At 36.3% G+C, this 27077-nt stretch overlaps 1 protein-coding gene, 1 long non-coding RNA gene and 2 pseudogenes across 6 annotated transcripts; 2 read left to right on the forward strand and 2 right to left on the reverse strand.

Annotated features, from left to right (window-relative positions):
* Positions 1-380: 380 nt before the first annotated feature.
* LOC149253928 (2S seed storage-like protein pseudogene) lies at positions 381-951 on the forward strand (annotated as a pseudogene).
* Positions 952-5750: 4799 nt separating this feature from the next.
* On the reverse strand, positions 5751-7452 carry LOC149253929 (benzyl alcohol O-benzoyltransferase-like). The gene is made up of 2 exons (XM_089456967.1): positions 6944-7452; positions 5751-6812 (listed from the first exon to the last, which is right to left on the reverse strand). Exons 1-2 carry the CDS (start codon positions 7373-7375, stop codon positions 5934-5936), a joined length of 1311 nt encoding a protein of 436 aa, XP_089313093.1. The 5' UTR covers positions 7376-7452; the 3' UTR covers positions 5751-5933.
* A 3557-nt stretch (positions 7453-11009) lies between these two features.
* Positions 11010-16754, forward strand: LOC149253930 (uncharacterized). 4 transcript variants are annotated; one of them, XR_016267116.1, is made up of 5 exons: positions 11010-11118; positions 11161-11473; positions 11633-11767; positions 12099-12648; positions 14641-16754. It is a non-coding gene; the product is annotated as an uncharacterized LOC149253930 (long non-coding RNA). The 4 variants fall into 4 exon arrangements; XR_016267115.1 differs by having other exon boundaries at positions 11010-11473; positions 12099-14704; XR_016267114.1 differs by lacking the exons at positions 12099-12648; positions 14641-16754 and having other exon boundaries at positions 11010-11473; positions 11575-11724.
* LOC149253931 (OVARIAN TUMOR DOMAIN-containing deubiquitinating enzyme 4 pseudogene) lies at positions 13806-26166 on the reverse strand (annotated as a pseudogene). The gene is made up of 3 exons (XR_016265481.1): positions 25859-26166; positions 25658-25739; positions 13806-13956 (listed from the first exon to the last, which is right to left on the reverse strand). The product of XR_016265481.1 is annotated as an OVARIAN TUMOR DOMAIN-containing deubiquitinating enzyme 4 pseudogene (transcript).
* Between the last annotated feature and the right edge of the window lie 911 nt (positions 26167-27077).

Consider the following 27077-nt stretch of genomic DNA (forward strand, 5'->3'; position numbering starts at 1 on the left):
GTATAATAGCTTTATCCAAAGTTTCCAAGCATGAGGTTTTTCAAACTTTGGTTAAAAGTTTTTTTCCAATCCAGAATGTTTGCAACCATTCAATAAATGCGCATGAGGGTTTTCAAACTTTGGATACAGGTGAAATACGCGGCGATTGGAAACGGAGGCAGGCGTTCCATCTTTCTCTGGCTTCAGTTGGGACGTGGAGTGTGAGATGAGGCATGCGCTACATGTGTTCGTCTCGACTCTCGATCTCTTCTTCGTGTTGTTTTGTTCTGCACTTCTATTAGGATCCACGCCTCCATAAATACAGTATTAGGATCCACTTCGTCTTCCCACCTTGTCACTGCCGCTCCATATAACTGTCTATCCTTCAAGGTAAAGAAGAAAGAAAAGTAATGGGCGTCTTCTCCCCTCCGATCACTACGAGACTGGCTCTTAAATGGGTGAGCTTAGGCGTAACCCTTCTCTTCCTCCTTCAATGGGGCGCCCTGGGTGAGCTTAGGCGTAACCCTTCTCTTCCTCCTTCAATGGGGCGCCCCAACTGTTGATGCACGTGAAGGCATGATGTATGGAGAGGGCTTGCAACAACAACGGTCCTGCGATCCGGGGCGACTGTCTCAGTGCCGCGACTATTTGCAAAGACGGAGAGAGCAGCCATCGGAGAGATGTTGCGAGGAATTGGAAAGAATGTCTCCACAATGCCGATGCCGAGCCATACAGCAAGTTCTCGATCAATCTCAATCGTATGATTCAACCATGGAGGACCTCTTCATGGATTCTGAGGCTGCACATAATCAGCGCCGCCGCCGCCGCGAATCGCGTGGAAGAGAAGAGGAGGAGGCGGAGGAGAGAGCCGCATACCTTCCAGAAACTTGCAACGTCCGCCAGCCTCCCCGCCGCTGCGATGTTCAGCGCCGTTCTCGTAAGTCTTTCTATCGATTGATGAACGCTATTTAATATTAAACTCTAGTAATTAATTCCTGTAGCTGTATGTAGGATGCTGCTGTCATTATTCTGTGGACTAACACATTCTTTCATTTATTCACGATGTCATTTGTTATTGATGTTGATCCAACATCTAGTCTGCCACCTTCGCTGCTGTAAATTATATATATTTCTTCTTAAAACGGGCTAATCCATACTGACTGATGAATCTAATCCATGTGCTAATGGTGTGTGGACAGGCTATTTCGCAACGGGCAGCAGCTTTTAAGTGCGCAACGACCAGAAAATATAGATACTGTGTCTACGTAACTAAATAAACAAGGGAGTAACTTAAGCCGCTATGAAATTGTAGTTTTCCTGTTTGGAAGAGTCGTCTCATTTCATTTAATGCCCACCATTTATATGGTAGCCGGATGTGTTCCCTTTACTTAATAAAGGACTAATAAGCGACCAAATTCCAAATTCATTTTGTTTCCTTTCATGGTCACCATCAAAGCAGGTTCTCTCTTTTTTTTGACTACACGCTTAATGAACTCAAATACAATAATACAATATATGCTTTGAAGCAAAAAAGCGGAATTAGACTAATAGAATATCTAGTATCCAACTTCGCGTATCTCTCTTTCTTGATTATTCACTGCCAAGTAAAGTGTAAATCTTTTCATTAGAAAAATTGAAACCTGTTAAAATATCTTAATTACAATCAGAAAATACAAACATAACGAAATGCCTATGTAACACGAGTTACGAATGACTCTCGTTAAGACCTCGGAACAGCATCAAAAGGTGGATGCTGGGTTTTTGGGCAGTGTTTGCTTCTGGCTATACATAAAAAAAAAGTACCGCGTGAACATAACCTATCGAGATTAGTGAGCATATAGGAAAGGAATAGACGAGACCTGGAATTTCAAATCCTTATTGCCAGTCAAAATCTTTGACTGATCGTTATAAATATTTTTTCTTTTCAATTTTCTTTACGATAGTTATAAATAAATTTAGATAATCTTTTTGTAATATAAATGTTCCCTTCCTTTTCTCTCTAATGCAAATTTGTTCCTTTTCTCTCTAATGCAAATTTGTAAAATATTCGTGGTCTTCTTTTCCTTCTGCCTACTGATGATGTTACAATGTATTAATTTCATAAAGGCTAACACAAATTTGTAAAATATTCGTTGTATTCTTTTCCTTAAGCCTGCTGATGTTACAATGTATTAATTCCATAAAGGCTAACATGATGATTGAATTATTCTCCATGCTTATTTATTTTTCTCCCGCATTGTCAACTTTCAAAATTTGTAAAATATTCATGGTCTTCTTTTCCTTCTGCCTACTGATGATGTTACAATGTATTAATTTCATAAAGGCTAACACAAATTTGTAAAATATTCGTTGTATTCTTTTCCTTAAGCCTGCTGATGTTACAATGTATTAATTTCATAAAGGCTAACATGATGATTGAATTATTCTCCATGCTTATTTATTTTTCTCCCGCATTGTCAACTTTCTCACTTTTCTTCATTGAGTCATCAATATCAATGATCCTCCCTTTAATTTTCTTCTCTTGAAAAAATATTAAAAACATCCTCCGCAAATATTTCAATTTTGAAATCTTTTTTCAATTTTTTTTTCTCTCTTTTCTTCATTGAGTCATCAATATCAATGATCCTCCCTTTAATTTTCTTCTTTTGAAAAATATTAAAAACATCCTCCGCAAATATTTCGATTTTGAAATCTTTTTTCAATTTTTTCTTTTCAATTATATCTAATTGGTTCTTCAAGTCTGTATTTGAAGTTCTCAATTTCCTATTTCAAGTTCTCAAATTTTCAATTTTCAGTTTTTAATCTGTATTCAATATTTATTTTTTCTTGAAATTTGGGTGTAATGTAACTATTCAAATTTTGTAATGTAACCATACAATTTTTACATTTCAAATTATTTTATGGTATTGGTATTTCAAGTCTGTATGCATAATTAAACTATACAATTTTTCAATTTTTGGTATTGGTATTTCAAGATCTCAGATTTTTATTTGAATCTGTATTTCAATATTTAATTTTTCATTGACACTAAACTTTCTGAAATACATGATATAGTTAAAAGTTTCGTTGTTCATTCTGAAATAAAAGTTAATGAATTCGTTGTTCATTTAAGGAATTCGTTGTTCATTCTAAAATACAAGAATTTGATATTCATAATGCAGAATTGATTTTTTAATTTTGTAACTTATTCCAAAAGTCTATTGAAAGCTCTTGAAAAAGAAAGTGCAGCATTGATTTCTTTCGCTGTCTTCATTTAAGCCTATAGCATACACATAATATCTAATTCTTTTAACTTCTCTGCATCATAGTCTCCAGTCTTTCTGAATAAAGACCTCGCGGGAAAGAGCTGTAGTTTCTCTGTGCTCTCTTCCAAGGACAGAATCAATAGTTCCCAAATTCTCCAGAGAACAAATTACACTGAAGTTGTTTTATCCTAGAAAGCGTGACTGTTCTGTGAATGAGCAAAGTTGGTTTAGATCTAAAACATGAGTGCTTAAAAGATTAAGTTTATAAGATTAAGTTTATGAAACGATCAATACCCCAAACATTCAACTTCTGTAGCATATTAAATTGATACAACAATATATGGAATAACTGGATTATTAAACTACATTTATTAAGATTTGTGATATAAAAATTTAAAATATTCAATCTACATAAATAAAAACTACTTATTAAAAAGTAACAAAAAAAGTATATATCACAAATATTATATAAAATTTCCAAAATAAAAAAATATATATCTAATTCACCATAATTACACTTATATAAAAATAAAAGTTCATCACTCTTTCTATTTCATTTGAAGAGTACACCCATGTTCATTTTGAAATATTAAATTATATAATTTGTATTTAATATTTAAACTTGTCCAACACACTGGGCGTTGTTTTATTATTACACATTCAAGTGAATTATGCGATTGTTTTCTCTGTTCTGGAATAAGATGCCTTTGTGATAGCCTTCTATGAACACAATAAATTAATATGAAAACTGTATTTCTTTTGAATTTCGATTAAAGTGAATTATGCGATTGTGTGATGCAGACAGCAAGATCTTTCAAAGCCATGCACATTGCAAGATCTTTCAGGTAAGGTAGCAAGTTTGTTCGACGAAGGCAGATTTTTAGCGAAACAGAAAGTTTAGACATGTTGCACAGAGCATTTGTATTGTGTTGTTGTGGCAGACCCGGCAGGGACTACCGGCTGCATGCAGCACTTGTTGAAATTGAAAGATTATGTTGCTACAAAAATTTGCATATAGAAATTGGTAACATGATTATTGCTATTATTTTAGGAAATTATTATTATTTTATGAAATTGTTTTACAAAGTATAATTGTATTCATATTTATATGACCAAATTTCACAATTAATATTTTCCAAGAAAAAAAAAATCTTCTAATTCACTTTTTCAAATCACATTTACATTATGTGTATATACAATTAAACGAATATCACATTCCTATAGATCTGAATTACAAATTGTTTAGTGCAATACACACATAGTGTTGGTCAATTTGGCATGACTCTTTAACATGATGCTAGAATTTTGAGGGACTAACAATGTGAAAATTGTGAAAGATTTTTCTTGGGTTTCTTTTGGCCTAAGCATTCATCCATTGACCATTTCATAACTTGTAGTCGATGTTTTAAATATGTTTTGAAAATATTTTTAAAAACAATATTTATTAATGCTTCATTGGTTTTTCTAAAAGTTATCATACTATGTCTAATAACTTTGAAAAATGATGGGGAAAATGATTTTTCTTGGGTTTTTTTTTCCCTAAGCATTCAACCATTGACCATCTCATAACTTGTAGTTGATGTTTTAAATATGCTTTGAAAAATATTTTAAGAAACAATATTTTTTGCTGCTTCATTAGTTTTTTTTTTTTTTTTAATTATCATACTAGGTCTAATAACTTTGAAAAATGATGGAGAAAATGATTTTTCTTGGGTTTTTTTTTGCCTAAGCATTCAACCATTGACCATCTCATAACTTGTAGTTGATGTTTTAAATATGCTTTGAAAAATATTTAAAGAAACAATATTTATTGCTGCTTCATTAGTTTTTTTTTTAATTATCATACTAGGTCTAATAACTTTGAAAAATGATGGAGAAAGTAGGAGTTCAAGTAGAGTGGAGAAGAGCTAATTTCTAATTATATGAAAAGTTAATTGTAAAATTGAGGATTTCAATAAATGATAAAATTAGAAGGACCAATCAAAATCAAGAGTAAAATAGAAATTAAATAATAATGTATCCTCTATTTGACTTATATATAAATTAGTTAGAAAATTAAATCATAAAGAATAAAGAAAGTATATAAATAAGAGTTTATGTTTTGTTAATTTACATGGATGATGTTGTGTTATTAACAAATCATAAAGATACTTGCGATAAAAATATAATCATTTCATATAATAGTAGCATATTCTTCTTAGTAAGAACAACAATTTTATATGGTTGTTGTTTGAGCAACAGAATTAGAAAAACAAATTGGTTAGAAAAACACACATAATAAAAGTTAAATAAAAGTTATGTGCTTTACAAAAAATAAAATAATATTCATGAAAAAGATAAAATAAAAATACTTTTTGTTTTCAATTTCCACAAAAATTTAATCTATAGAACATACAATGTTTATCTCACTCATAATCTTTTATCTTATTTATAAATACAGACTCCTAATGTTATTTATAAATATAGACAGATTAGATATCAACGATATAATTAAAATATATATAAACCTTTGCAGCTAAAGTACTCTGATTCAAACAAATATGAACTAATATTAGCCGTTCCAACAAAAGTAATCTGATTCAAACAAATATTAACTAATATCCCATTTGATTATGTTAAGGCTATCAGATAGAGAGACTATGTCGAAACTTTTAACGGCTTACTTACCTGAAGTTTGACTACTAAAACTGAATGCAATTTGACCTCCTACTAGGAAAGAAAAATATGTAATTCTGCTTCAAGTCTTTCCATAGCAGCAGGGGGCAAGCAAACGGGAACCAATATCCCTTGCACCCCACCTATATTTCGGTAGGAGATGAAGGAACTCACGCCTGAAGTTCCCACTGCTCCACCCTTTGCAGGCCCTCCGAACGCCGGTCTTCCCCATCCGAAATCCACATCCCCAAGACCGATTTTGGTAACGTCCGAAACGAAAAAGGATCCCACCACTGTAGAGCGAGGGCGCCCTTCTAATTCCATCAAATCTATCACTGATCGCATGTACTCGTCGTTCACAGCCGTTCTGGCTTTGTTTATCTCTTTCACAGCGAAAGACAGCGGTTGGTTTGCCAGCTCTCCTGCGGTCGTCTTTGCGCATGCAAGGCTGATAGCATTGCCGTAGAAGCCTTTAGGAAGCGGCGGGTCGAATTTGGTTCGAGCATCCACGGCGAATATGAACCGAACTTCTTGCTCCCAAGGCAGTTGGAGAGCCCTGGTCCTCGAACGCCACAAACACGCCGACAGAACTTCAAATGTTGAGTGCTTTGTGCCTTGGCCTACTGCTTGGGTCTTCAACGACTCCATCTCCTTGGGTCCGAAAAAGAATGATTTGTGGCTCATCTCGTTCACGGGAACCATCTGCCCATCCTTATCTTCGATTTGTTCGTACTCGTAATGGGGGAATTTAACAGCCGGATTCGTCCGCGGTCGGAGGATTTCTCTTTTCCAAACCGGACGAACCGAAGGCCTCGGCGCTCCCTTCGCCATTTCTCCGACAGCGGTCAAGAACTGAACGAGGCCAGTGCCGTCTGACATTGTGTGGTTCAACAGCAGGGCCAATATGAACCCTCCGCATTTCAGCCGCGTTACCTGAAAGTTCATGATAACCAGTACGCTCAGAAAACGCAATTCCGACTCCAAGAAATAGCAGCCAAGGCAACAGCCGATGGCAAATGCAAGCGAAAATTAATTGAATTGATGATGAGCATAAATGAATTTACCTGAATAAGAAGCAAGGGAGAGTTGGTAAGAGTTAGGGAGCCCGGCGCGTAGTGCAGCAGATCTTCCCAGCAGGGGAATGGCGGCTGAAGGTCTCCAAATTCCTCGAGAGCAACATCGGCATCAGCCTCCACAAACAGCACGCCTTCACCCGTGCAGTCCACCACGAGCTTAGCGGCGGGTGCGTCTCTGAGTCTCCCGGCAAAGGGATAATAGAAGACCAAAGCCTTGGCCAGCCCTTCTCTGATAACTCTGGCAGGATCCTGACCCTTTTTCGATGGGTCGAAACGATAGAACTGAACGAACGGAATATGATATCTGAGACTTGGTTGATCATCGATATTGGAAAGGTATAGAGACTCTTTAGGAGTAGGCAAGGAAGGACCGACAAGAACAACCGGCTTTCTGGCGACCTTGAATTGCAGAGACGCCATGACACGTGAAGCAAGATGGTGAAGGTGCCGAGACACAGTGTTGACAGAGAGAGCAGAGCTGGAGAGATGCACACACAACCAACTCAGAGCTTTCTTTCTTATATACAACAGAGAGACTTATGGAATTTGGTGGGTTAGTGGCTTCTTCAACAAGCTTGCTCATTTTGTCAACTATTTCTAGAAACTATGCCTAAAATATCTGCTGAATTATCTAGAACAGTCTAGCAACTACATTAATGAGGGTGGTTGGAATTAATGTCTTTCAACACCCCCCTTAATTCCAACCATATAACAAAAGCACAAGACACTATACTCTTAATTGTCATGCCTGCTGGTCTAAGTCTCAGCTAGGCTTACAACAAAACATTTCATTTTTGACTTCTTGCTAAGGTGTCCATGCTTGTTCTTTTGCCGGTGCAGTTTCATCTTCACCTTTCTGGCTTTCCTAAAAGAATTTTTCTGCTCCTTGCTTATGTACTTAATATCAGCAACCTTTTCCGGATCAAGACCCCGAACAAGGTAATCTAATTCAAGTTCTCCCCACTTTCCATGAGGAACCAGCAAACGAGCCATCAAAATGTAGTCATTTTTTAACATGAGCGGCCTCCGAAGAACATCCATGGTAGTATCCTCCACAGTAGCAGTCATCTTGAAAGAACATCCAATAAAACTTCTAACAATTGGGTTTTTACTCTGAGTGATTTCTTTAACAACGTGATCCTCAACAACATGAGTGATTTCTTCAACAACATGATCCTCAACAACATGAGTGATTTCTTCAGCAACATGATAATGTGTGTCAATGAATTCAAAAACACTGCTAATCCCAAATGGGTTCCTGAAAAAATGATCATCAAAAGGATCATTGTCAAAAAGGTCTAAAAAGATAGACATATCAGCTGGGCTTAAATTTTCCTTAAACTCTGGTGAGCTTTAACTTCAGAATAGCACCACTCTTGGAATAGCACCTCTCGGCTTTGCCTCACTTCTTATCCTTGACCACTGGTTTTATCTTTACAATTACCTTGTGCAAAAGAGACACACCTTGCAAGAACTTGTTAGAAATCTGAGTTTTGTCCCGCTGTTCTTCTTCTAATATCAAATCAGGATTATGGAAAAGACTAATTTCGTTCCTTAAATTGCCTCATACATGACAGCAAATGATACTATAAAAATCAACACAGTTACTGCAATTAAACACAGAAATTGCACAGCTCGACAGACTTACTCTCCTTCCAACCTCACAAATCTCGACCCTCTCGGATGGTCACAAGCCTCAACCACACAACCCCACTGGCCCCAGCAACCACACATACACAAGCGGGCATGCTACGCGCCCTGTCACTTCTCAGCAACTTCAGCTTTGTTCGACCCTCTATGGGTCATGCAGCAACACCAAAAACAACACAACTCTTTACTGTTGGCTCAAGTTTACCCCACTCCAGGCAACACTCCGACAACGATCTGTCAGGCAAGACTCCAACAACGATCGTCTCCAGTAGCGACTTTCTTCTCCTCCAGTTGGCTCGATCCACCCTCAACAGCGTCCATAGCCCTTCAGCTTCAACGCTCTTCAATTTCAACTAAACTCCAGGTTTTCACACGCATAAAGATGAATTCACCAAACAACCACTTCATGATTTCATTCCGCACATTGCTCTGCGGTCCTTTTGAGGTTCCATCTTCCCTTTTACTACATCTTTGAAGGAAATGGGTCCTTTTGAGCTTGTGCCAAAGTAGCCTCCACAGAGTCTTGTGTTAAGGTAGATAGTTCAGTCGTTGCCTATGTCGTATTCTTTTAGTTTGTGCTCCTCCTGCAATACTTTCCTTGTGCAGATTAGGAGTTGTTTGCAAGGTGGGATACCTATCCTTTTTTGTATCCTCTGTTTGAGTGTTTTTATCTCCTCCCAATTCCCTATCTTGATGCATATTGTGTTCCATTCCATACATCTGATAAAGAGGGTACCTTGTTTACCTTCAAGCATTTCAGGAGCAGAGGCTTCAAGATCCAATGTTGGAGTGTTTGCCTCTTCGTGGTGTTCATGTGCAATCGTTGTAGCTCTCCGTTGATCTGGGTTGTTTCGTTTGTGGACCAGCATTACCCACCGGTGTTCGTCATGTACTGGTCCAAGGTAATCCTTAACATTAGGTCTTGTATGCTGCTCTGGCCTCCTCCCATGGCTCGCGGCTACCATTGCTCCATGAATCTTCTTCATGGCACCCCATTTTACTTGTTGTGAAAAACCTTGGCCTTTTGACAGAGGATACCCCTAAAAGCATGGGTCATTTGTTGGTAATGACCTCCTCGAGTGCAGATCTACAACGAGGATCTCTGATTTGGGAAGATCAGTCTCACCGAAGGAAACATCTATGGTTTTTTGCTCTAGGTCTGGCTTTTTGATGCCCCTTGTAGTTTTCGCCATGCCTCTACCACTGGTGAGGAGATGTGAGCCCATAGAGCGCATTTTCAAAACCCTAGATCTCCTCCACAATGCTATCACCAAGCACTTCCCTGTGCCCGCCATAGAACAACTCTATGACAGCCATTGCCAATGGCTTGTGCATTCCTTTGAGAAAATAACCAATGTCCAGTACCCTTGTTAAACGCGGAATCCAGGCACCGCAATCCAGCAAACTTAGATCGAGTCGGGGACGATGCGTTGGAGATGTAAACAGACTTCCTACATCCAATGTGGACTGTCACATAGTTGGATCTGATTGCCATGGCCGTCATTATTTGGAGCCCTCGTTCTAGGGTTTCAGCTATGACTTCCGTTGTTGTAGAGATTGTTGTTCCCCAATAGAAGTTAATTAGCACAACCATATAATTAAACGGTTGGTAAACGTCCATAGGCAGATTTTATTCGTAATAAACTTCAAAACACTTATTTCAACATACATCTCAAGTTGCTAAATTAAAAAATAATTATAATAATAAAAATTAATTAAATTATAACTTTATTATATTGATGAAAAGAATTTATATATAAGTTAAACATATTCACTTAAAAAAAATATGTAACAAATTTATTAGCCACTCAGATTTATCTTAAATTGTCAAAATTGAATTTATCAATAAAATAGAATATAATAGACGTTAACTAGCACGACCATATAATCAAACAGTTGGTAAACATTCATAGGCATTCCATTCATAATAAACTTCAAAATACTTATTTCATCATACATCTCAAGTTGCTAAATTAAAAAAATAATAACAATTAACTAAATTATAACCTTATTATTATTATGATTGATAAAAAGAATTAATATAAGCTAAACATATTTATCTAAAAAAAAGTATGTAACGAGATTACTAACCATAGATACTTAGCCCAACTTTATTATGGACAAAACATAGTCTTTGTTAAAATACCACAGGTCAATATCATGACTTATCAACACCATGTACTCAAAAAACCAGTGTTTTCATATGACAATTTTTAAATTAATGAATTTAATTAGAAGGGAAAAAAGACATAACTACTTCAGAAATAAATCTTAATCCTTGATTTGCATATATTTAGAAATATTTTATAAAAGTTAAACCCCTATCATCTATCTAATGATTATTGAAAATCAAATTAAAATTGTAAAATCTCTTCCAAAACATATACACTTATCTTTAGGCCGATAGGCCTTCCTTTGAAAGGGACTTTCGTCGTCCCTTTGTCCCTCAAGCTGACACGTGGCCGCTGGATTCCGCAAGGCAAAACCAGGGGGTTTTCAGTCTCCTGTGACAGGTAGAGCGGGACGAGCGGAACAGTTTCAGTCTCCTGTGACAGGTAGAGCGGGACGAGCGGAACAGTTCTGAGGGAGTGGCGTTCCGCAAGGCAAAACCAGGGGGTTTTCAGTCTCGTGTGACGGGTAGAGCGGGACGAGCGGAACAGTTCTGAGGGAGTGGCGTCGTGGATATTAATGTTCTGCGAGGGAATGGCGGCGTCGTCTAACTGTTCTGGGGTTCCTTTGGATGTTAGAGCAGTCTGTGATTCACGGTTTGTTTTCCAGTTTGTTCGACAGCCTGCCGCCCTGAAGACAGTCCTCACATTTTGCAAGCGCAAGCAAAAGTTCATCAGCCCATTTTTACCTGTGACAGAGGTGATCGCTAGCTATTTCTGTGTTCATTTTCTTTCCATTCATTCTATCCATCGGTCTGTTGAATGCAAGTATTGCTGCTGCGTCTTTTTTTGGTTATGAAGAGAGGCGGCTTTCTCCACTACAGCTAGGGTTTTGACCCCTGGTGCCAACTCGCTGCAGGTAGCTTTCATCACGTCGTCAATTTTTACCCTAAATCCCTGACGCCCTGAAGACAGTCCTCACATTTTGCAAGCGCAAGGATCATCAGCCTATTTTTACCTGCAAGTTTAGCCGTGACAGAGGTGATCGCTCCAGGCAAGTTTGTTCATGGCTTCTTTCTTAGTCTTTGGATGTTTATTTATATATGAAAATTTTTTGTTCCACAATAATGCCTTAACCACCTATCTTCTCTGTGGTTATAGACTGTTATCTTATTCAAACTCTCCGCAATACTAGATTAGTACAAGCCTTTTTTTTAGCCTCCATGAAACATACACAATTGCATATGTTCCCTCTTCTACGAAAGGGTGCAGTTGGAAAGCCATGTCCTGAGGCATGAATGCGTAGCTTTATCCCCAAACGTTGAATGCTTATAAATTCAAGGTCATGATTACGGAAAAACTAATAGGAATTTTCATTATCCCAGACCAGACATTAATTACAGAAGGGCGGGGAGCCTTTATAACTGATTAGAGAATTGTTGGGCGAAGTATAAGCAGGGAGCTTGCATTGACCAGAGCTTTGTGGGTGAAAGGATTTACACGGAGAGTGTGATAAAGTACATTCAGTTAGTGTTACCAGGAATCTGCAAAAATGTGTTGTTGCACTATTTGTAAGGTGTGTTCATGCCTTATTTTTCTGGCTGTTCTGATAGGTCTCTTGTTTGGTTTCGGTGTCTTCAAACGAGCGTTCCACCATGCAGAGCAATGCCTTCATGACTGCAGTGGCAAATATGAGGTAGCACTGGCTCCTAATGGAAGACCCTTTCTGAGACATCCATGATGCATTGATAGCCTCACGGCTCAGAGATTTGCTCTGTATTTCAGTTTACAGTGTTGGATGCTTAGGTGTATATATATGTTAATAAAGTAAGAAGAGTACATCAGCTGAGACATCCCCATGATGGTTGAAAAAGATTGCCTTGCAGTTTATAGGGTTTGTTGATGGCCTGATGCATCTTCTCCTCCACAAGCTACGTGGGTATTGCTAAATCATTCTTTTTAGTCATTTTTTGGGTATTCATAGGACCATAAGAGCGGATCCATGGCTATATAGCTGGTTCACTTCCATGGATCAGTATATGAATTTTTCTGTTATGTAACATGCTATTCAGTATTTGGGTTGTTTACTGACTATGATTTTTCAAGAAGTATGATAAATTTCGTGAAGATGTCCATCAGTATGTCTTATTTGCTTATTCTGGACTTTCATGGCAAATGCAATGGTTGATTTTGAGCATATGCGTTGTAAACATGTTGGGATGAGCTATATGATTCTAAATTCTTCAGACTGAATTCCTGTGCAATATTAGGAGCCAATAGCATATATCGAAGTCAAGAGTCAAGACAGGCATTCTTCTTCATCATTTGACGCCATCAATACCCAAAGAATATAGTTGATGCATTATAATATTGCTTAGGACGTTTTCCTTAAATCCACGGTTTCTGTTGTTTCGTTGACTCATGGCATGTTCTTTCATATATGTCTCTGTTGGAACTTGCAATCTGCAATTTGATAAATGCCTATGAATTCGATTTTGAGTATGATTAAAACAAACTTGCAAACCGGGGATCTATTTGGTTGTGGAGTTCTTATACCATAGGAGGGTTTTCTCCACCTGAAATCTGTCTATTACTATCTGCATTCTCTATTTCTGTGTTCAATTTCTTTTCATTCATTCTATCCATCGGTCTGTTGAATGCAAGTATTGCTGCTGCGTCTTTTTTGGTTATGAAGAGAGGCGGCTTTCTCCACTACAGCCCAGATGGCAAGATTCCTTCTACATTAAACAACAAAACCATGTCAGCATTTTACCCTTCCATCACATACACAAACTTGAGTTTTATATCATTTGGATGTTCAGCTTTCAAAGCTGCTCCAGACACACACAATGGGTTGCACACTGCTATTACTCTGTTTTCTAAAACTCTCAATTGCTTAGTTACACAGACTTACAAGCAGAATAGCTCCTGTTCATCACTCAGCTATACAACAGATTCCATGTACATGGGTTTGTTTTCGATTGCATGTGAAAATTCACAGGTTTATTGATATTCTGTCTGTATTCTTAAAATTTCCATAGGATTAAAAAATTTAGAAAAATTGGCCTATTACCCTACACCTTTGACTGAGTTCAGTCATTACGAATCTGCAAGGCATCATAATGCCCAAATCCATGATACAAAACACTAACCGGATTTCCCTTCCCATAATCTTGACCATACTCTGCAATGGCAATGAGGCCATCAGCATCCCTCTCATGCACATACACAGTTATTGGCATCCTGTATCCATCCAGAGATAAAATCATTAACTTCAGTTAATAGCAATTTGTAACCGATGTAATACCTACTGCAGTGTTCTAACACTTGTCTCCCTCAGCAAAACAAAATAATTCATTGTTGCACAGACCAAAATCTACCCTTTAATGTCTATTGCTACACATCCCATTTATGTTCGATAGGCAAGAACTGAATATACGATGCAATGCCCATCATAATGCTTTCATATTTATGTCAATGTCTTAAATCTGAAAACTAATTTGAAAAAAGGGTCCTATAGGAAAGCCGGCTAAGAAATCCGGCGGAAACTCCCAACTCCCTTCCCAGAGAGCAGAGCGTCTATCAGGATTCGATCATGCAGATTTTTTTCCTATTGAATAGGCTCGTTTTGACAGACGATACAGCAGCACTAAACGTGAATAATACACCCCATCATAGTTCCAACTACTACTTAAACCCCAATTGCTCATATAATTTCATATAAAATCAAACATATTAGATCGCCAATTGCACAACATATTTCATTTGATATGAAAATTGTTAAACAAAATCCCCAATTCCTGCAAGCTTCCATATAAGATCAAAACAATTGTTGAATGAAACAAACTGCATATTTACAGAAAGCTTATGCTAAAACATAAACAAATGAATATAGTATTGACCGAAATAATTGTTTGAACATTACAGGATCTGCACAAGCCAGTACAACTGTTTATAGTTCATCACTTAAGTTAATTGCTCAACGCCATGATTAGTGTGAAATGGATGTTATTGTTAAGATGCTATGCTAAAAGAGCTCACTTTCTTTGGTGTTGCAACCACAAGTGGAGCTCCTGGAGAATTTGTAATAGCAAATTTGTCATGCATAAATTTGCTATCCACACTGGATTCATCTTTTGGAACAATCTTCTAGCAATAGCAGCTTTTTAGCCCATTCTGGCCCTTGTAACACACATGTCGCTGTTTTTTACTTGCCGGAAGTTCCAGATGACAGAAAATTTACCAACAGTGCCAAGTACATGGCACTCCTGCCTTCCTCTCTCAGTAACCTGCAGTGATGAAGAGAATATATGTCAGAAATTAGTACACTTGAAGAGCTAATAAAGGTTATATTCCAGCCCAACGGTCCTGTAAGGTTCAATTGCTACATGTTATGAAGTTGAAGTCTTTTTTGTGTACCGTATCCCTTCATAGACAATTGCTAACTTTAAATACATTATTATTTGTTTATAGTGGTGATATTCAAGAAGCATATGGCCAAATTTTCCTGTTTCTGTAAGGCATCCTTTAAATATCAAGGTTTCCTTCGAAAAAAATATCTTTCCCCTCTTCTTCAATTAACAAAGGCCACGCAACCTCCTCTTCTCATCAAGAATGTGCAATATTTATGTCTTCATCAAATCACACAAGCATCTGTCGGAAGCATACTATTCTTCAGAGATGTAGTTGTGTTCTGCCTTGGCTGGACTGTATCTAGGGTTTCATTCAGTCATCATTTAAAGATGCATTAGTCTCTCGGAGACTGTCGAAATCCAGGATCTCTTCTCCAACTGGGATGTATGCTCAATACTTGCCCATACCTTTGCCATATCTTTTTTAATGTTTTGGGTTTGCTTCCTTCACCCACATGTGCTTGTTCTTGCATGTTTTGATGTTTTTTTGGCATTCTGATGGGGTTCATTTTCACTTCCCTGTGCCAATCATTCTCAGGATGCTATCTATTTCTTTAGGTGGTTGATTACCTCCTCAAAGCACTTCACTAATACAAACTACCCCTGCTTCATGTTGGATGATATCCTTCCTGTCCACACACACAATAAAAACATAATTCTAAAAATGCAAAATGCGGTAGATAAGATGATAATTTTTTTAACAGAAATCTAAATCTAGGTTTTAAATCTCCTCAAGGAAATAAAAGTTCACACCTCATTTGGGTTCATTGTTTCAATATTGCTTCTATGGACCCTTCTAAAGCATCAAGTGCTTCAATCAAAGTGTTGCCAGGCAATGCTTGCTCTTCCATCTTCAAAATCCTTAATCTCTTCTTTATAGCCTCTACCCTTTTGCATACTTGTCATCACATACCCCCTAAAGTGAATAATCTACCTTCCCCTTCTTCATCAACAAAAAACACTCTGCTTCGTCATCCTCTGCAACAAGGCTTTGGTTTCAAGTGGGATTCTGTCCTTTTCATCTTAAGCTCTATTCAGAGTTCTGGCTACCTCTGTACATTTCACCTCTGGCTCATTTTGACTACAAGTTCCTCCGGATTTTCAGGTTTCCTTTCGGATTTATTGCATTGGGAGACTTAAATTTGTAGTGGCAAACCTTCATATAAGTTGGGTCAGGTTTTCAGCATTTTCAAGCCTATTCTCCTTTGTCTGAGCACATCAATTCTGAGATTGTCCTGTATATTTATAATGAAGAGGTCAAGCGAAACTTTCAGGTGCACAAATCATGATCATCAAATTTCTTCACAGAATGATACTATTATGAGGATTCTGCCCCATTTGAATCAAAGGGTGATGCAGTTGGAAATGGAATGTGCTTTCCTAAGAAGCACACAGTAAAGTCAGAATGATATTTCAGGTGCTTCCAATCACATAAACTTGCACTCTGCAGAGATTGGAGAAATCAGGGAAGAAGACACTGTGTGGCAGCTCCTTGAAGCCATGAAAATAGGAGATTTGGAACCAGTGCACTCTACCCAAGAAATGGGAGAAGCTGACAGCTGTAACATCTTTTATTTTTCTAATGTATCTCAAAGTTTTACTAATACTAGCAAGCTATTACAGGATTTATACTTGTGTGAACTGTTGGAAATCTTTGTTAGTAGTCTTTTGTAAGCTGGGAATTTTAGACATGGAGCTCGAATGCCTAGCTTATCTGGAATTTCAAAGAACAATGTACTTCTGCTGTTTAGCTCTCCTACAACATCTTTTTGATTAATACGAAAGTTTCCTAATTTTGGTTTAAGAAAGAAGAAGGCAACTCTGCTCTGAACAAATTTGTTGCCTCTGACACTAACAATGATGCAACAGCAGTTGTGAAGACCTTGTCAGAGAACTGGTTATCCTTCCTTAAGCAACATTGGTTGGCGATATTTCTCTTTTGAAAGGATATACGCAGATTACATAATTGATTTCGTAAGCCCAAATACAAGGCCTAATTGCTTTTACAATAATTTGAATCTACAATTTCTGGAGTAGTTTTTGGCTGTTCTGAGCTTATCTCTGTTTGCAATTTCATGACTAAGCGTTACTGCTGTCTACAGATACTTGTATGGTGTGATGTTAATAATTATTGCAGACAAGTTGGTTATACTACCAATTGCATTCCTTATTTAACAAGATTTCCCAACATACTTTGAAAAATACAATACATGAATTTAAAATCGGTTTCAAAATTTAAATAACGTTAATGTTTTAGTTGTAGTGTCAACTAGTAATGTAAGTGATTTCTTTTAATATTTGCAAATCACAAATTTCGCCACTTTTCATTTACCATGTACAACGTTGTAATTTACTTTTTACTTAAAAAAAAACGTGTTGCCAATAATCTTTTCAATCTATTGACCTTTAAGTATGAACGCATTCTACACTTACTATATTGATATGAATGCTTTGGTTTTGGTTTTGTTCTTTTAATATCAAATGTACTCGTACATGATGCTCAACGTGGTTATTGCCTTCCTCACTACTCAACTTATATATATGCTTGACTATCTATAGAACTCTATTCCTTTTACTATTCCTATCGGCCTCTCTTTGTACCTTTTGGGACAATTGCTAGTTGTAGTTATTTTATTTTTGTAAATAAACCACCAAATAAATAACAAATTTTATAATAATTTACTACACTCAACCATTAATAAACATTTCAAAATTTTTATTTATGAAAAATAAATCTCTTTTTTTAAAACAATTAAATATTTAATGTTTTTTTTTAATGTATAATATCTCAATTACATTTTGATTAACAAGACCCCAGTCTAAATACACTGCCACTGAAATGTTACAAATTAAACATTTACAGAGACAATGATACTTCATAATGATCACTAGCTAACTGTGTTATCCTTTCAATTATAAAGTCAGTGGGTTAGCTAACTGTGTTGTCCTTTCAATTATAAAGTCAGTGGGTTAGATGAGTTAAAAGAGAATACTTCAACGATTATAAATACTGAAATTTCATATATAGGGTTATTAAATAATTGTGTGGTTCGTTCAATTCAATTGTCAGAGTCCTTATGCAACACACAGTAAGGAACCAACCAACTGAATAACTAAAAGGAAGCATACGTTGAATTATTTATTTTTAAAACAGTTTTTGTACATAAATTTTTTGATACTTGCATAGTCTTCTCCCCTAGTACCAACCATCTAGTACAATGCTGAAGCCTTAAAAAGTCATACTTACAGTAACAAGAGATAGGTGCCGATCACTGTGAAGAGAGGGTGACCAAATCTATGCGATCCTCAAATCTATCACGCATTGCATATATTCGTCATTCACACTTATTTTCGTTATGTAATGTGAATTATTGGATGAGTGACACACTTTTCAATTATTAGAATTTTGCCCAATTTTTCTTTTGAATAATTGACATTTTCACCACAATTTTTTCAAGTCTGTGGTTTTTGTAGTGGAAAGAGGTGTAATTTCTTTACTATTTTATATAGAGTTGATAGGATACATTAATATAGAAGAAATGACCTTTTAATTAGAATTCAGTCATACAATTTCTGAGAGATTGTGATTTCTTGTTAATTAAACCGTGTTTTGAATGCATACATAAATTCAATGCCCTCACTCAAACTTTGCATATTTAAACTTGTAGTTTTAATTTCAAGCAACATTGTGATTTCTTGTCATTTAAAATGCTTTGAATGCATAAATAAATTAGGCCCATGAAAATTTTTTGGGACACTCAAACTCAAAATTAAATAACTTAAAACATTCTGTCTTCAATTGAAATGTGATATTTAAAAATCATATTAATGACAAAAAAAAAATTAGTATCAATAATGAATAAAAATATCTCAATACTAATGTTATGCATGTTGAATAAATATTTCATATATATATATATATAATAACAAAAAAAATTCAACATATATTATATTAAAAAAATATACACATGTTGATTGAGTTATTTTATTGATAGCTACATTATAATTCAAAATATAAAATATGAAAATAGATTTATAATTTGTTCAATGTTTAATATAGAATCCATATTAATAAAAAAACAAATTATGTATGAGAAAATATTTTATTTCACTAATATATAATTTTTGATTTCCAATTTAAAATATATTAATAACTAATTTATATATTTAAATTTTATGAGTCATAAATAAAATATTTTAATAAAAAAAATTACAGAATAATAAAATCTGCACATTAAAAAATAAACCCCTATTTTTTCCAGATGTTCAATAAATTTAAAATTATCATAAAATTTTTCCAGATGTTCAATAAATTTAAAATTATCATAAAATTTCATTCCAAATATTTTTTTAAGTAATATTAAAATAAATTAACATAAATTTTAAAACATTAATATACATTATTTTTTTAATAATTTTATTTTTAAAAATAATATAAAAAAATTGATTTTTTTTTTAACATTTAATAACATACATCACATCTCATCTTCCCTAAACATTGAAATTCTCGAATCTCAAATTTGATAAAAACGGATTAAAAATTCCGAAGACTTCAGATTGACTTTTTTCGTAAAAACAAAAAAAATGAAAATGTGCACGTATTTCATAAAAGAAAATTTGAAAAAACGGATTAAAAATTCCGAAAACTTCGGGAACCGATCGTTATTTGTAAAGAGGAATGACGTCAGATTGAAAGAACACCACCAACAAATTTAAGAAAATCAACATATAACGGTTACCATCTATCACCCGCCGTATCCATATGACGTGTAGAGAGGAGTTGTCCAAAAAGTTATGGAAATTTTGGTTATATTTAAAGAAAATTTGACAAGGATTTTTGTAAATTCAAATTATAGTTGTTAAACTTCAAAATTTTAGATGTTTTAAATATTTTTGATAGTGGTGAATCTATTTCCACCATAAAAAAACATGATTCAAACACTACTTTTATAAAAAAATTTAAAATATTTTTACCTAAATTCCGACCTTTTTTGACCATCCAATCAATTCTTTATCTCTTTAAACAACTCCTACCCGTATGATGTTAGTCTTCCTAGCATTCTAAAACTTGTTTTTAGAAATTCATTTATGTTTTTACTTGTTGATTCAACCATCAATCGACATTGTTTTTACTTGTTGATTCAACCATCAATCGACCTCACAATGGATTAATGAATGGCACAAATATCAATATATTGGCCCCTAACTTCTCCATCCACATTGTACCCATAATTTTAAGTTGGTTCACTTAGTCTGAATAGATTTTAGGAGTTAAAAGTGTAATCACTCCATAAATCTTATTTAGGAGTGCGTTATTTTTCAAGATTCTATATTTTTTAATCCAATTTTTTAGGTATACATACGTTTTATGAAAAGGAAAGGGCATGTACACATTTCTTTTAAGAGGGAAAGGCATGTACACATTTTTTTTAAATAGGGAAAAGAGCATGTGGATTGCTAAGGGTATTATTTCAGGAGCTTTTACAGTAAGCCACTATTGTAAGCAAGGTATATGTTTTGGCATTGTAGTGTTTTTATTGATGTTATTTAGCGTATGTTTTGTAATGAGTTTTATTTATGTTTTTAGTGAATTGTCATAATGTCTAAATGTTTTTAGATGGTTAGCTTATATTTGAAATTGAGTCATAACTCTCGTCTTCGCAACCAGCTATGATTAGGAACCCTTTCCCAACACAAGGACACGTGGCCACACTGGAAACCCATCCTTCCACACCACCTTCCATTCCTTCCCAGTCTGGAAAAGGAACTTACAACATCCTCCATATTGATTCAGGTGACATCAAATTCACTACTCGATCGCGTCAATATGGTACACCACCTGAGACTCAACCAATTGAACTCGCAGAACCTATTTCATCCAATAGTGGGTGTGTAACGGCAAGTCATAAGGCCAGTAACCTCTTTGTGATCCATACAGATACTGGCCCTTCTCTTTCATTTTTGAAATGTATCAATTCATATGGAATTGGGCATCTACGAGCCCCATAATAGGAAATAATATATTCCGTTAAAGAGAGCCCTTCGCGTAAATTCTGTCAAATGACTTTCTCTCCTACAACAAAAGACTTCTTCTTCATGTGGCGATCATGCCAAGCTTTTTGTCTCTGTTTCTCTACTGTTTGATGAAAATCAGCCAAGAATCGATGCTCATCTAAATCCCATAATTCATGAGGTAATATAGGTTTATAGTGGAAGACAAAGCGCTATAACGGACCTCTCCAAGCTATTACTAATGTTAAAACTTAGGTTCTATGAGTAAAGGGTGTGTTACTGTCTAGTGGAATTTTCCAAATTATGTGCGCACTAAGGTTATTTCCATGGGTATGTCCTATGGTTTTTGTACTTGGTAAATGGTGAAATAGTTCGAGGAAGTTCGCTTTTCATCTAGAAGGATGATCAAAGTGGAAATATCTCTCTCATTCAATGAAGATAGTGGTGGATTGAGTCAAGGAGGAAGGAGGAAAATTCTATGAGCAGGACCAAATCTATAACATATGAACATAGATTTTTAGCTCCCTATTACTCTCCATGCAATTACTACTTTAATCGCTCTTGAAAAATACTTATAGGAGAATGTTTTGACGAGTTGAGGTTGGTTCTTTTGTGTGTGAGAGAGATTATATGCATTGTGTGTTAAGTGGATAAAGCTCTATCTTCAGTGGTCATAACAGATCATTGTAGAACTTCATAAAGTCATTTCAAAGATCAAATAGAAAATTTTATTTAGATTTTTGTGTAGGGATTGAATATTTGGCTTAAGGAACTATTGTGGAGAACTTCTCTGTCTTTTAGAAAAGTGTTTAGTGGAAACTAAAGGGTTATCTATAGGATTTATCTTTTGTATTTCCAGCAGTTATATCAGTCCATAATTTCCTTGTAAACTATGGAAGAAAATGTCAAAAGAAAGTCCCTTGGGACCAGACCCCCAATTCATAGATAGTTTTCTGGCCATGAGGTCCATGGTAGAAGAAATGTATAGGGAGTTTAAGAAAGGTAAAGATGTAAATTCATCACACTCCAAAGATAAAGGAGAAGAAGAATCTCTCCTCCATGACCACTCAAAAGGAAAAGGGAAAGAAGAAAACTTTGTCACACCTCCTAATAGCCCTGAACATAAAAAGAAGACATCTTTGATTAAATTAGATGTTAAATTTGATTTACCAATATATGACGGGGAGTTGAATGCAGAGAAGTGGGATAATTGGATCAGACAGATTGATGTTTATTGCAGAGTGCAGAGTATCGACTCAGACAAGAGTAAGATTTAGTTGGCCAACCTACGCCTCGGAGGCACTGCCTTGGTATGGTGGGAAGGCAGGACACAAGCTGACATGAAGAAACATGGTAAGATTCTTTATGTCTGGAGTGAATTTGTTTCTGCAATCAAAAAGCAGTTCTATCCACTAGCTTACATGCAGCAAGCCATGATGAGCTGGAAAACTCTTCGCCAATTGAAAGGGAAAAGTGTACAAGGTTACACCCAAGAATTTAGGAAAAGAGCTTTGATTCTAGGAATTTCATTAGACTCACCTAAGACTCTGTTGAAGTACATAGGTGGTCTACACAACTACATGAGGCACACTATCCTCATGTTTAATCCCACTAGTATAGATGAGGTATCTGTGTAAGCTACGCATCTAGAAGCTAGAGGAAAGAATGGGAACCCAGAAGTTGTGGGATCATCCAAACCCACTGCAAGCAAGAATAAGGAGAAAAGAAAACAGAAATGGAAAGAGAGGAAGACCAACATTGTATAGAAAAGCAAGTATTCATGCACTCACTGTAAGAAGGATGGGCATGATGATGAGCATTGTTGGATTCTGCATTCGGAGTTGAGACCTAAGAAGTTTGAGGGCAAAAAGAAGAAGATTGCTGCAACTATTCAAAAGGATTTGGGGTCGGACTCATGAGATGAAACAACCATTGCATCCACCGGTATAAAAGGTAAAAATTCTGAAGCATCTACTAGTAATTCTGCACAATCTACTAATAGTGAAGAAAATGAGAGAAAAAGACATGAGATTTTCCATATTCGTGTTATTTCCAAGCATCAAAAGATTGATACTTTCTTTGATAGTGGCTCACAGGTAAATTTAATTTCTGAAGCAATTGTAAAGAAGTTAGGACTACTGACTACACCTCACCAGAAGCCATATCCATTAGGTTGGTTATGTGATAAAGCACAACTACAAGTGACTAGACAATGCAAACTTAAGTTTTCTTTTGGGTCAGCATTTGTAGATGAGGTTGAGTTAGATATAGTTCCTCTAGATATATGTGGAATTGTTTTAGGAAGCCCTTACTTGTATGATAGAATTAGGAAGTCCTTACTTGTATGATAGAAAAGCTATTTTCTATAGAGTTGAGAACAAGTATCTACTCATTAAAGATGGAATTGAATATATTGTAAGAGCTCATAAGCTCAAGAATAATTATACTATCATAAACTCGGGGTAGGAAACGAATTGTAAATTCATGCAAACAATTTTTACTCATGGTTGTAAAGGAAAAGAAACCTGATAAAACCAATGTATTTGAGGGCTATGATGCTAAATAGCAAGTTGATTTAGAAAAAGTTGTTTCAGAATATGATATCTTGTTTCAAGAGCCTAAAAGTCTGCCACCCAAAAAGGAAATAGTGCATGATATTAATTGACAACAAGATGCTCCATTGCCTAACATCAGAATGTATAGGTTGTCCGCTTTAGAGAATGCAGAAATCAAGAAGCAGGTGCAGGAGTTTCTCGAGAAGGGGTTCATCAGACCTAGCACATCACCATGTGGGTCTCCAATTTTCTTGGTGAGAAAGAAAGGGACAAGAAACAGATGGCTAAGTCTGGTGATGACCAGATAGCCAAGCACATGGTGCAAGTATCTTGTTGAGGACAGTGGTCCTGCAAGAGAGCAAGGGGGGAGATTCTTGTCCCGAAGGACGAATCTCAAGGTTGGGTGGCAAATTAGAAGTGGGAGATAAGGAAAGGCTCAGCTTCTGGAGTGTTTCGCAAGACAAAGCAGTTCAGGAAACCAAGGTGAATAGTTCTGTTGGAATAGCGAATTAACATCAAACAATTCAGGTACTAAAATTTCTAACTGTTGTGCGTGAATAAGTTTTGTTTTTTTTTCGTAGGAAAGAGAGATCTGTAACTGAAACTCAATACAGAATTGACTCTTAAAATAAAATATACAGATTGATATTTGAAACTTGGCTTTCAGAAAAAAAAAAGGCAAGGATATCAAAACCCTTTTATGTTCTAGAAGAGTACGAGAGCGAGTGTTAACTGTAGTGGAACTGTAGGGTTTCATACGGGCTCTGGACCCCGAAAACCCTGGCACGAGGGAAGAGTGACCCTTAAGGGGGGTGGTAGGCATATAGCAGTGAGGACGTTTCGAGTCCTATTAACCGAAACTTAGCAGGGTGAGTACAATGTAAACTGCGATCATAGTCTTTCCACCATTTTAAAAAAACAATAGAGAAATGGAACAGGGTTTTACATGAGAATGACAAGTGTGGAACCCGAGTGTCATGGGTGTCAGTCCGGAGAAAGAATTCGGTTGGGGATATGAAGCCTGTTATATAAAATTACATTTATAAAATAACCAACTGCTAACCAATGACAGACAACAATGACAAATAAATTACGGGAAGTAACCCCTCCAGATTTGCAATTGAGGGAGGACCCCACAGGAACCTTAATAGTTGAATACTGGAATCGTGCAAGCAAGCACATTAACGATAGTAAGGCAAACAACAGATTTTCTAGAATATAGAAAGTAGAAAACTTCTGCTATAATTGAATAACCTCGAAAATTCGCATGCATGAATTAGCTATTCAGGTAATGAAATGGAAAAGGGTGAAACCAGGGTTAACCATTAACACATAACACAGACGTATGAGTTATGAACAGACAGTGTTGAATTTCCTGTTAAATCTCGATTAAACTTTAAAGGACAAATGGAAAACCGTCAGAGGCTACCGCATTTAAATAATCAAACCATCTGAACAGGAAGTGAGAAGTGGAAATTATCATTATAACATATAGCAGAATTATAACAAGAAAACAACCCCCATTTATAATAAGTTATATAACTCAAGTGTCCGTGTGAATACATAGCAGGAAAAATGAATCAGCAGTCAAAACATTGCAGAAGAAAACAAGTTATGGAGGACTGCTTCACTCAGGATATCCCCTGAAGGAAGCTTCCCAGCACTTGTCCAATAAACAACCCGACGAGCCACGGGAGGAGCCATGGTGTAGTCCAATAAACATTACATGATTACATCAACATATTCATTGTTCAAAACTATGTTCTAGAAAAACAAGTCCTCCGCACAGACATAGAGACCAGGATTTAGATACTACAGCTCATGACTGTTAATCTTGCCACATTGTTACCCCATCAAGACAACAAGGTACTGGGAAACCAAGGCAGTCAGGCCGATAAGCCAGTCCTAATAATCCAAAAAGCTAAACTCAGTCGAGAGGCTAGCATCTGGGGGTAAAACCCTTACCCGAAAAACCTTAGGCCAAGAAGGTTGACGAAGTGCCCACTGCAACGCAACCATGAGCAGTTCCGGACTTCTGAGGAGATTCCTGTAAGCAGCAAGCAGTAAGCACGGTGTTATCAGTTGCCAACAGAAAATTTGGAGGAAACAATTAAACGAAAATAAACTATAGCGACAAGAATCTTAAATGACATGGTAGAGCCTTACCCTTTTCCTTCATACGTTAAGGGCACCATGAATCTGCAACCGCGAGCCTACCAACTCGCTCAGGACCTAGAACGATAGACGGAGTCGGTCTGTGGGAAGAAAACTAAGGAAAAGAAACAGAGTCGGCGCCGAGTGGGAAAATGAAAGCAACCGGATAACTGAGAGCTAAAAAGACCAAACCCTGGAACGAGCTGAACTGTCGGATCACCATCCTGTACACCCTCCGCTGATACAGTGGAAAGCTTGAGAAAAACGACTATGGAAGGGAGAACCTGCTCATGCCACGTAGAGGGTAGAGCAGGACAGAAATCAACCACTGTAATCTAAGGTAATAATTCCACAATACAGCTTATCCTGTATACATTAAATGAAACTGCCAAGTGTAACATAAAGTTACAGAATGTACAGGTTGTGTTATGGTGGGAAGTTCTCGAGTTGTGAAGGGAGTTAATGTCAGGCCGACCTGGGAGTACCAATCCCTTACCATTACTGGAAACCATTATTCCGGTTGCCAGAAACTTATTAATCGACCAAAGGGGTGAGAACCGTCGACCTGTTGCTGACGTAGTAGTGTCCACCATAGTATAAACCTTTGAAAAAAATAATTTACTATTATAACTTTAGTTGGAGACATGACAGTTACTCATCAAACTTGTGATTTCAATAAATTCCTACCGGATTTTAGAGAAATTAGATGAGAAAAATACAAAAAAAAACTTCCAAAAAACCACACTAAAAACAACTCCATTTGTAAAGAGAAATAACGTTAGGCTAAAATAACACAACCAACAAATTTAAAAAAATCTACCTATAACGCTTACCATCTATCACCCGCCATATCCATATGATGTTAGTCTCCCTAGGACTCTAAACTTGTTTTTACTAGCCTCACAATGAACACATGTTTAGTGCACAAAAGTCAATATGCTAGTGCCTATCTTCTCCTTCCACATTATACCCAACTTTAAATTTGTCTTTACTGGTCGATTCAACTATCAATCCATTGTTTTTACTCATTGATTCAACCATCAATCCACCTCACAATGGATTAATGAACACATGTTTAATGACACAAATATCAATATACTGGCCCCTAACTTCTCCATCCAGAGTGTACCCATAATTTTAAGTTGGTTCACTTATTTGGGAATAGATTTTATGAGTCTTCTCCATCCACAGTGTACCCATAATTTTAAGTTGGTTCACTTATTTGGGAATA

Source organism: Pinus tabuliformis, chromosome 7 (assembly GCF_031772625.1).
Source record: "Pinus tabuliformis cultivar Carrire ecotype Pingquan chromosome 7, CPIR1, whole genome shotgun sequence".
Taxonomy (NCBI): domain Eukaryota; kingdom Viridiplantae; phylum Streptophyta; class Pinopsida; order Pinales; family Pinaceae; genus Pinus; species Pinus tabuliformis.